At 44.8% G+C, this 11,064-nt stretch overlaps 1 protein-coding gene across 3 annotated transcripts in view; it reads left to right on the forward strand.

Annotated features, from left to right (window-relative positions):
* Positions 1-9,148, forward strand: part of LOC105031631 (ankyrin repeat and fibronectin type-III domain-containing protein 1) — a 204,176-nt gene extending 195,028 nt beyond the window's left edge. For 2 of the 3 annotated variants that reach the window (XM_020046506.2, XM_020046505.2), the window contains 8 exons: positions 669-884; positions 1,834-2,000; positions 2,141-2,291; positions 2,579-2,747; positions 2,991-3,157; positions 4,292-4,526; positions 6,291-6,967; positions 7,792-9,148. In XM_020046506.2, the coding sequence (XP_019902065.2) occupies positions 669-884; positions 1,834-2,000; positions 2,141-2,291; positions 2,579-2,747; positions 2,991-3,157; positions 4,292-4,526; positions 6,291-6,967; positions 7,792-8,115 (2,106 nt within the window). In that variant the 3' untranslated portion in view covers positions 8,116-9,148. The remainder of the gene's footprint in view (positions 1-668; positions 885-1,833; positions 2,001-2,140; positions 2,292-2,578; positions 2,748-2,990; positions 3,158-4,291; positions 4,527-6,290; positions 6,968-7,791) is intronic. The other variant, XM_013133847.2, reaches the window with a different exon arrangement.
* Positions 9,149-11,064: the final 1,916 nt, after the last annotated feature.

Below are 11,064 nucleotides of genomic sequence, written 5' to 3' on the forward strand. Positions count from 1 at the left end.
TCGCTGTGATCGTGGCATCCTGGCTGGTTTTGCTTTATCATTCGGCCTCTTTTGCATATTCATTTTTTTAATGTTCATTGCGCATTCCAGTTTCACATGGAAATAGGAGAAGTGAGTTAGTGGGAGGGAGTGTCTCACACGCAGCCACACACACAGCTTGCAAAGCAGATGCAAGAAGAAAGTGTCTTATCAGGAAAATAAGTATTCCCAGTACCAAATCATGATGCTTTGTCGCACACTAAAGCCATGAGTGACGTTCAAAACACAACAGAAAACCGTTATAACATCCTTATAACTATTAATAACTGACTCATACAAAATCTGAAGCATCTGGTTTTCAAAAAAAGGGAAGAGAACCTGTGACGTGACTTCTGTTTTTGGACACCCATCTTTCTGTCTATGTCTCCGGTAAAATAGTTGATAAGCGACTGGAAAACATGGAGCTTTCCCAGAAAAGTAGTTATTTTTCCCCTAATCAGGACCAGAATGTGGAATGTGTAGTTTCTGTTATTTCCTGTACCCTTGCGACTTTAGCTTACTAGAAATAGCCAAAACCCTCCATCGTTGATAAACCTTTTCAAAACCATACCATACTGATCAAATATTGCTCAAAACCATTAAAGGTGTCTTTAAAATGTGTTTTGGGGGATGTTTTTTTTTTTATACAGGGCATGCTAGGAACTCAGGACCTGGGTCAGGTTTACTTTGAGCCAATCAAAGACAAGCATGGCAACGCCCTCTTGGTGTTGCTGAGGGACATGAACACGTGTCCCAGTCTGGACGGGGTGAAGTGGACCCAGCTGTGTAAGCTTCAGCTCCAACGCAAGTCCATCTCATCCCCAGAGGAGCCCACGGCACTGGACGTGCTGCTCATCACACTGCATGTAGGTCCCAAACCAAGTGACTGGGCCTTGAAGCAATCTACTGTCACGATAGCTGCACCTTGTCAAATCCATTGGTGTTTGGAACAATGATGCATTTATTCCACTGAGACCTGTTTCCTTGTACATTACTGACTTATATAGGTGAAATAATTGGAAATAAGTAATAGGATTGAGTTTGAATACAAAGGAAATTATGCAATATACAGTATGCATTGTTACTATTTGTTTCTGCAGATTGAGGCAAATCCTGTTAGTATTTAATTTTACAGCATACAAATGAACATTTTCCACACTGTTATAAGACTCCATTCATAACAAATCCCAAAAAACTATGTAGATTTAAATGTTCGCCCCTATATTTACCCTACACCACACTGTATTTCATGCCAATGTACATGGCTAACTAAGTAGTATATTAGCTTGTCCAACATAGTCACAGCACACATGCCTGATATCAGGTCCAATTCATCCATCCCAGCAAAACCGCTTGTCTTATTTTATTTTTGCTCAAATTCCAATCTTTCAGACATTGAATCCTGAAGGGCTAATGTAGCATCTAAATGCTGCTGTCTGACTATGAATTATAGACAATTGAACCTGATACTTGCCAATTTGATGTTATTTTGTCTATTCTTCATGGTGGTTTTGGGTTGTCATTCCAAAAACAATGGCAGAAGCTTCTGTTCTGGGGACCACAATCATTTATATTTCGTATACAATATAAATATATCTTATATTGCCAAATATGAAGAAATTATATGAAAAAATACAGGTATTATTATTTTGTTCAGATGTTTTTTTTCTTTTACCAAAAACAGGAGCCATGCAATCCACAAAGCCCTTAAAGCAACAACATCTGTCATTCAAATAAACAATATCAAAGGCAATCCCAGACTTCAACAACAGCTGTCTCCTGTCTTTCCCATCTGTTACCCGTCTTCTCTTTCAGGAAAAGCTGGCGTACCACAGACGGAGCAGAAACCTCCTCTCCCCAGGCCTGTACCTGGGCTACCTGAAGTTGTGTAGCTCTGTGGACCAGATCAGAGCTCTGGTGCCTCAGAAGCTGCCCAATGTCCTCTGTCACACCAAGATACGAGACAATTTTAACGTGTCTAGGTGAGGTCCTTGGAGACCATCCACTGAGGCTTTTTAGGGAATTAATTGGTTTCATGTTAGGCGTTGTCAATGAAATATTAGCAATGCAAACCCACAGCTTGTAATACCTGTAACTGCCTTTGTTTGTGCACGTGTATCAGGGAGGAATGGCAGTGGCTCCAGGCACTCAGTTCTCTGGAGGAGTCCATGGAGATGGATCAGGATGTCCAGAGCGCTCCACACCGCCTCCTGCAGGACCTACGCAGTGCCGCCAAAGACCTCATGGCTCACATGAACATCCCTGTCAGCCAGGTCACCATGCTGTTTGGAACATGTTTTATAAGACACAGATAAAGGAACTGTATAAGAAAAATGGTTGTTCAAAGTCGATATTTCAACACCCATCCATCCGTGCATCAAGGCAGACGTACTGTAGTAGGATAGAGCGCCATCACAACCAAACATTTCTTACGGGAGTGGGATGCTTGTCTAAAATTAAAGCAACAGTGGTGACAACCTTTAAATTTTAAGCATACTTCTGTCCATTACATGGCATTAATCTTGTAGTTGTGACTCAGTTTGCATTTCGCCTCACCTAGGCACAGGACTTCCGTATCTACGCCCAGGAGGTGCTGGAATTTGGGGACAAGGTGTCCTTCTTGCTACTACTGCCGCCCTCAGATGACGTGTGCACGGCCCCCGGCCAGAACAACCCCTACTCCCCCCGATCAGGCTTCCTCACCCTGCCTCTCCAGGTCTTCGAGCTGGGTTGGTACTGCTCGCTGTAGCAGGATTTTATTCCGTCTTAAAATTAGTTTTTTATAAGTTGATCTCTGACTGACCTCGTTGCATTTCAAAATAATGTGACTCAAAAAAGGTCTGAATTGAAATATACCTGAAGTGAATTTGCAAAGGTGTGTTAATGTTTCTGGTTTTTTATGTTTCTGGTTTTCTAGTGTTCTCCTTTTCTCTGTAGTTAGGACAGTATGTCTGTTCTGTCCCCTTCTGCAGTTCACTTTGATGCCTACTGCCCCAGCTTCATTGGGCAGTACTGCCGGGTGTCTGCCCTGTTGGAGCTGGAGTTGCTCATGTCCCAGCAGACACTGAGGGAAGCTTTCTCAGAGACAGAGCTTCACGCCGCCAAGCAGAAACATCAGCAGGTCCAGGACCACATTCATGTAGGTGGAGGTCCAAGCTGAGCTAACAGTTTGCCGGATTGTGATAGTCTGCCAAGACACTTTCTAATAATAGAGCGCTTAGCTGTATAGGCTACACTATCATCTCCCAAGGATATAAAATCTATGGAGTATTATACAGGCATATTGCCTGTCAATCAAATAGTGGTGGAATAAATTCAACCACACAACTACTCATATTGTTTCAAGACCACGGACAGAAATGCAGCGCTGTATTCGATGTTCTATCTCCAGCATGCAACAATAATGAAATGCACCACAACATGAAATGTCATGTACCCAGTAAGCTGTAGATGAAAACAAAGTCTCCTCACCATTATGATTATTATTTAAAAGTCCATTCTCCTGTCCTTCTTTATGAAAAGAGCAGGTTCATATGGCGTCTCTTTTGTTATTAAATCCGAGATAAAGAATTTTTTGATTGAGATCAAAGCCAGGGCTGACAGTTGGGCAATCGCCATCATTAAATACATTCACTGCAAAAAGCTAGCCAGCTAGTTAGGCTCAAGCGTGAGAAAACAAGATAAGGCTCTCTATTGGCTCTGAATTATTGACATATACATAGGCTCTCTTATGACAGGACAATTTGTGATTGTTTGATTCTACTTTATTTCCAAAATGCTGATTTAATTGAAGTCAATGACATTGGCTGGTGCCTTCTATTCAAAGCCTGAGGGCCTAAGCCAATGAGCATTGATCCCATCTAGATTATTTCTACCAAGTGATTACCAAAAGAAAATTCTGATTGGATATTTTTTCTCTTGGATATTTACCCTTCTTTTTCCAAAACAAAGAAATTCAATAGGAAGATAGGCCAAAAAAAGACTAAATCAAAACAAATTCCATGTTATAATAGATGAAAATATGTACAGATTTGTATCCATCCTTAGGCCTGTCTGAGGGCTTATAGGGCCCTGATGGCTCCCTTCTGGCATATCTTAGCTACGCTAGCATCACACAATGAGCAAACATACAGTATCTGAAGTTCATTAAAACACCCATATCAGATCTACGCTAGCATCACACAAATAGCTAAGAGATCTCAAGTCTATTAATAGCACATGGCATTTCAAAGAACAGAAAAAAATGCACTAAAAGTGTTTCTTCCTACTACAGCAAATGGAGGAGGTGTGGCGGGAGGCACGGTGGATCATGGACGCCCTGCAGTATGCCCGCTACAAGCAGCCCACAGGGGGTATTTCCCTGGCTTGGATTATCGACTTCTCCAGGGATGTGGTGCCTGACAAGCCCCGCTCCACCTCCTCCCAGCCAGACTACCTTCCCTCGCCCATGCCCTCCCCAGAACCCAGCCACAAGCACTCTGGTAAGACCCAGAGAGCCAATGTTATAGGCAAGTGGTCTTTAGTTGTGCAGTTTTTTTTGTTTTACAAGATGATTGATTGTTTAGCTTTTACATACAGTGGGGAGAACAAGTATTTGATACACTGCCGATTTTGTAGGTTTTCCCACTTACAACGCATGTAGAAGTCTGTAATTTTTATTATAGGTACTCTTCAACTGAGTGACGGAATCTAAAACAAAAATCCAAAAAATCACATTGGATGATTTTTAAGTAATTAATTAGCATTTTATTGCATGACCTAAGTATTTCATACATCAGAAAAGCAGAACTTAATATTTGGTACAGAAACCTTTGTTTGCAAATACAGAGATCATACAATTCCTGTAGTTCTTGACCAGGTTTGCACACACTGCAGCAGGGATTTTGGCCCATTCCTCCATACAGATCCTTCAGATTTCAGGGTTGTCGCTGGGCAATAAGGACGTTCAACTCCCTCCAAAGATTTTCTATTGGGTTCAGGTCTGGAGACTGGTTAGGCCACTCCAGGACCTTGAGATGCTTCTTACGGAGCCACTCCTTAGTTGCCCTGGCTGTGTGTTTTGGGTCTTTGTCATGCTGGAAGACCCAGCAACAACCAATTTTCAATGTTCTTACTGATGGAAGGAGGTTGTTGGCCAAGATCTCGCGATACATGGCCCCATCCATCATCCCCTCAATATGGTGCAGTTGTCCTGTCCCCTTTGCAGAAAAGCATCCCCAAAGTATGATGTTTCCACCTCCATGCTTCACGGTTGGGATGGTGTTCTTGGGGTTGTACTCATCCTTCTTCTTCCTCCAAACACAGCGAGTGGAGTATAGACCAAAAAGCTCTATTTTTGTCTCATCAGACCACATGACCTTCTTCCATTCCTCCTCTGGATCATCCAGATGGTCATTGGCAAATTTCAGACGGGCCTGGAAATGCGCTGGCTTGAGCAGGGGGACCTTGCGTGCGCTGCAGGATTTTAATCCATGACGGCTTAGTGTGTTACTAATGGTTTTCTTTGAGACTGTGGTCCCAGCTCTCTTCAGGTCATTGACCAGGTCCTGCCGTGTAGTTCTGGGCTGATCCCTCACCTTCCTCATGATCATTGATGCCCCATGAGGTGAGATCTTGCATGGAGCCCCAGACCAAGGGAGATTGACCGTCATCTTTAACTTCTTCAATTTTTTTTTAATTGCGCCAACAGTTGTTGCCTTCTCAACAAGCTGCTTGCCTATTGTCCTGTAGCCCATCCCAGCTTTGCGCAGGTATACAATTTTATCCCTGATGTCCTTACACAGCTCTCTGGTCTTGGCCATTGTGGAGAGGTTGGGGTCTGTTTGAGTGAGAGTGTGGACAGGTGTCTTTTATACAGGTAACGAGTTCAAACAGGTGCAGTTAATACAGGTAATGAGTGGAGAACAGGAGGACTTCTTAAAGAAAAACTAACAGGTCTGTGAGAGCCGGAATTCTTACTGGTTGGTAGGTGATCAAATACTTATGTCATGCAATAAAAAAAAAAAAAGAAATAATTATTAAAATATCATACAATGTGATTTTCTTGATTTTTGTTTTACATTTCCATCTCTCACAGTTGAAGTGTACCTATGATAAAAATTACAGACTTCTACATGCTTTTTATGTAGGAAAACCTGCAGAATCGGCAGTGTATCAAATACTTGTTCTCCCCACTGTAGGTGAATGGGTTTTGTATTTTGCCCACAGGCGAATCATTTTGTGTAGTTGACCTAAGGAGGATTTTTGTGTGCTTTGTTTTTCCCTCCCATTAGACTTCCACTGTCTCTCCGACGAAGAGGGTTCCTCCGAGGTTTTCCTCACCACTGACAGTGACTACGACTCCAGCCGTGCCCAGAGCCCCCGCGAGTTGGACCTGCTTCCCCCTTCCCCCCTCTTCTCCGCCAACAGCAGTGTCGGAGAAGGTGGTGGAGGGGGTTCAGGATTGGGTTTGAGGGACTCCACTCCGGATGTCCTGCAGGCCTCGGAGCCCCAGGCGGGCCCTGCTGGTGAAAGGCGGCTGAGCGCAGGGGGTTCCGGTGGGGAGAGGAGGAGAAGCAAGGGCGGTCCCATGGAGTTATTCGACAGCGACTTCATCCTACCCAGCCGGCAGATTGAACTGCTGAGGATCACGGAGAAGCGGCAGGCCTTCTGTGTGAGAACCAGTAGTCTGGAGTTTCCTGCTTCCTCCGGCGGTCATCCTGCCCAATCGCCACCGCCGTCCTCTTCACCCCATCAGCGTTGGCACCGACCTTCCTCGGTGGACCGTTGCTGCCCAGCTGAGCGATGCCCGCAGCGGCCCCAGCCCCCCGCTCGCACCCGGTCGGAGGATAGTGGCACCCAGAGGCTCTCAGGTTCGCCCTCACCTGGGGTCCAAAGGAAAGGCTGGCACGCCACACTCCGGGTGTACCCACAGTACCGCACCGGGCTACCCAAGGAAACCAGCGTCAAGGTAACTTGGTGTGAGCATGTTGTGTTGCCCAAGTGAAATTCTAATCACCCTGTAAATCCAGACCAGTTATAATCACACTGTAACTCCGGCCCAGTCATAATCACGCTGTAACTCCGGCCCAGTCATAATCACGCTGTAACTCCGGCCCAGTCATAATCACGCTGTAACTCCGGCCCAGTCATAATCACGCTGTAACTCCAGCCCAGTCATAATCACGCTGTAACTCCGGCCCAGTTATAATCACGCTGTAACTCCGGCCCAGTCATAATCACGCTGTAACTCCAGCCCAGTCATAATCACGCTGTAACTCCGGTCCAGTCATAATCACGCTGTAACTCCGGTCCAGTCATAATCACGCTGTAACTCCGGTCCAGTCATAATCACGCTGTAACTCCGGCCCAGTCATAATCACGCTGTAACTCCGGCCCAGTCATAATCACGCTGTAACTCCGGCCCAGTCATAATCACGCTGTAACTCCGGCCCAGTCATAATCACGCTGTAACTCCGGCCCAGTCATAATCACGCTGTAACTCCGGTCCAGTCATAATCACGCTGTAACTCCGGTCCAGTCATAATCACGCTGTAACTCCGGTCCAGTCATAATCACGCTGTAACTCCGGTCCAGTCATAATCACGCTGTAACTCCGGCCCAGTCATAATCACGCTGTAACTCCGGCCCAGTCATAATCACGCTGTAACTCCGGCCCAGTCATAATCACGCTGTAACTCCAGCCTGACACTGATACACTTTTTATCATTCAGATTCTGCTTAATCTGTTGTCCTTCCACTCTCCCCCCCACCCCCCACCCCACCACCACCAAGCTGCGGGTGACCCCAGGCACGTCAGCCCAGGAGATGGTCCAGCTGGTGGTGCAGGAGATGAACGCTGTGTCGCGGCGGCTCCTGGGCAGCAGCAGCAGCAGCAGTAATGACGGCGGGGGGGCAGAGGGGGAGCGGTGTGTGTACAGCACCGAGCAGCTGGAGCACTTTGGCCTGGTGCTGGTGGTGGACGGAAGGGAGAAGTGGCTCCAGGATGACTTCTGCCCACTGGAGCTTCAGAACCCCTGGCTTCGGGGCAAGCTGTGCGTCCGCATTAAGGAGTACTCTCCCTTGGCACTGCAGTGCAGCAGGGCCACTACTGTTTGAAACTACAGGGCGGGAAGGACTTCGGGGAGTGAACTATACAAGCAAGAGTCGTCCACTGAAAACGCGGGACCATGTACTTTGAATGTTTCACATGGGCCAAAGGGAGACACCCTACCTAAGATGAACCGGAACTTTTCTGTGTTTTTCTCCCTCTTTCAATCGGTTTTCCTCATTAGTTGTTTTGCCGTCCAACTGCTGTAGCGACAAAGCGTAGTCAGTGATTCCACATTTGTTTATTTGTTTGTTTGTTGTTAACTGAAATGCTGCTGTGAGACTGTTTCCATGAAGTCTCTTCCCACCCTGCGTAAACTTCCCTTCCCTTTTCCACCTTCATCTGGACACCAAATGAACAAAAGGAAATGGAAAAGTGTTATCATAATATGCATCGTCAAATGTCGGAGCCTAAAAAGGGAAGTGACGGTGAGGAAGATTAATGAATGAACGCTACGGCACTCTGGAATGGCCCCTGACTGACGGCAACACATTTTGGCGCCCGCGTTGGCAGAACGTCATCTGCAGCCACATGCGGGCGGACAAGCCTTTTCCTATGAACTCTTTCTCTCTCATGGTGTCATTCCAAGAGACTGTTGGCTGCGGCCCTGCAGCCGGCCTTCCCGACCTTCCCAGGATGTGACCCTGGACTCTTCCCAGAGGGCCCAGCAAGAGGGAAGGGGGCTAGCGTCACTTGGCTCGGAACGGAATCTGCCCCACCATTTGACCTGTCAGCTTGTCACTCTGTCAGATTCGCCCTCCATTGTTTTCACTTTGGGAAGGAGAGCCAAGAGGACAGGGATTGAGAAAATTAGTAAAGGAGGGAGGAATTTTAGGATGGTGGATGCAGAGTCTTTGGGATCCTAGCACTATTCAATCTGCATTGCGAAAATTCAACATTACAGCGTGTTTCTAATTTAAAAGCAGTCTTGACCAAAGACTGCATTCACAGGAAATGCTGAATATGTTGCCTCAATTGGAAATTCACTTTAAAATTCTACTGAGCTACAGTGATACAAATAATTAGAGAACATCGTACATAGAGATACCATACTGTGGTTTTGCAGAACAAAGAATAATCTCATCCAACACAGACAACAATCAAAAAAGCAAAGAAAGGCTTGGGATTTTTGAAAGAAATCAGGAGTAAAGAAAGAGAAGCAATACTTGACTTCCACATATTTTTTCTTGTTTGTTTCTTTGTGATGTGTGATGATTTCCCAGAATTCCTCAAAATAATCGGTTGTGCTAGTCATGTGCTCCAGGCCGCTGGTACTTTAGTCTGAGCAATCTGTTCTGTCATGTTGTACTCCAATGGAAAAAGACATGGCCAAGCTGCTCTTCAGCGTGACAAGCTGCTCTTCAGCGTGACGCTCAGCTCCATGTGCTCTCAGTGACTGCAGGCTTTGGTTTTTCTTGTGTACTCATCTTCATGTGGTGGAAATGCAATGTAGCAAAACCTTCAAGGCACTCTTAAGTTCTTTGGAGTAAAATGGCATTTGAAAAGGTTTAAATCAGGATGCTTTTCAGCCCCATATGAAAGACCCTGGTTGAATATGATGCCCTGATGTCTGGAATGAAAGCCTGAAATGAATTGTGGTCCAGTAATGTTTATACCTTATTCTCTGTTCTAGAACCTTCCCCTTAGACATGGTTTCTGAGCCAGATACTCTGCAGACTTTAGTTTTCTTTTTTCTCCCCCCAAAAAACGTGTGTTTACGTGTAACAAAAAAAAAAAGTCTTAAAGAACAACTTATGTGAAGTTGTAATTGAAACGTATTGGTTTACTGATGGTTTGAACTTGTGTTAGCGCTTAGATGTATCTTTTATTCACATCGTTAAAGACCGTTTAACAAGGGCAAACTGCAAAACAAGACCAACAACAGTAACAGTATATTTAGATAAAATGGGACTGAATGTATTTGCTGTTAGACACTGGGCTGTTGAAACTGCCAACAGTGTAGAGGTCAAAGGTCAATTCTAAAGGGTGGAGGGTGAGGGAGTTCACAACTCCCTAACCGACGAAAGGAGAGAAAAAGTCCCATCTTTACTAGGACCCTTTAGGCAGACCCACTGGGAACATGCATGAAGGAGACATCAAGTCATTTTTTTAAATCTATTTTTATTGAACAATAAATGAATATTATCAAATAAAACCTCTGTTCTTTTGAGTGTGTCTTTTATACGGTCATTGTGTAAGATGGTGCTAAGTGGACATGGCTTCTCTTTCACACTGCTCAAAGTTCAGAGAGGCTCTGTTATATGACGTTGGTCCGTTTTAACACATCTCGCCATTGAGTCAAACCATTTAGAAGTGTTTCTGGAGTGTTCTCCAAAGAAATCTCACCATGTGCTCTAGCCAGTTTCGACAGTGTTTTCCAAGTAATTTCACCATGTTTTAGACAAGGCCCGTTAGAGGTTCAAAGGGTGTTCTATATTACTCAGGGATCCCCTCCAAAGCCAGCTCCAGGTAGAAGGAACCCAAGATGAGCAAATCCAATTTCATTTAAAAAGTGTGCCTGGTGTAATGAAACTGGAGTGAGTTTTGGTAGCATACATGGCAGAAAAAATTGTCCAGTGGCTTCACATTAAGGAGAGTGACAAAAGAGATCTATTGGTCCTACACATGCTGTATAGTGATGACCTCATTGGTATGAGCTGGCCAGCCAATGGAAAAAGAATGCAAGGCAGCTGCACTTGGATTTCAGCCTATGGGAATGGCATAGGCATTTTGATCTTGGAAGTTTCGTAGCTCTAAGACCTGTAACACTTTTCTTAGAGCCGACATGTATAATGCATCATGATGCAGCTATAATGCATTTTTTGACATACAATGCCAGACAGTATCATGTATAATGGTATCATGATGAGATTAAACACTAGGTATGCAACAACAAATCAATACAGCTGATAGCGTTGACAAAAATAAATTGGCAATACATTTCATTATCGATTAGT

This window comes from Esox lucius, chromosome 5 (genome assembly GCF_011004845.1).
Source record: "Esox lucius isolate fEsoLuc1 chromosome 5, fEsoLuc1.pri, whole genome shotgun sequence".
Classification (NCBI taxonomy): domain Eukaryota; kingdom Metazoa; phylum Chordata; class Actinopteri; order Esociformes; family Esocidae; genus Esox; species Esox lucius.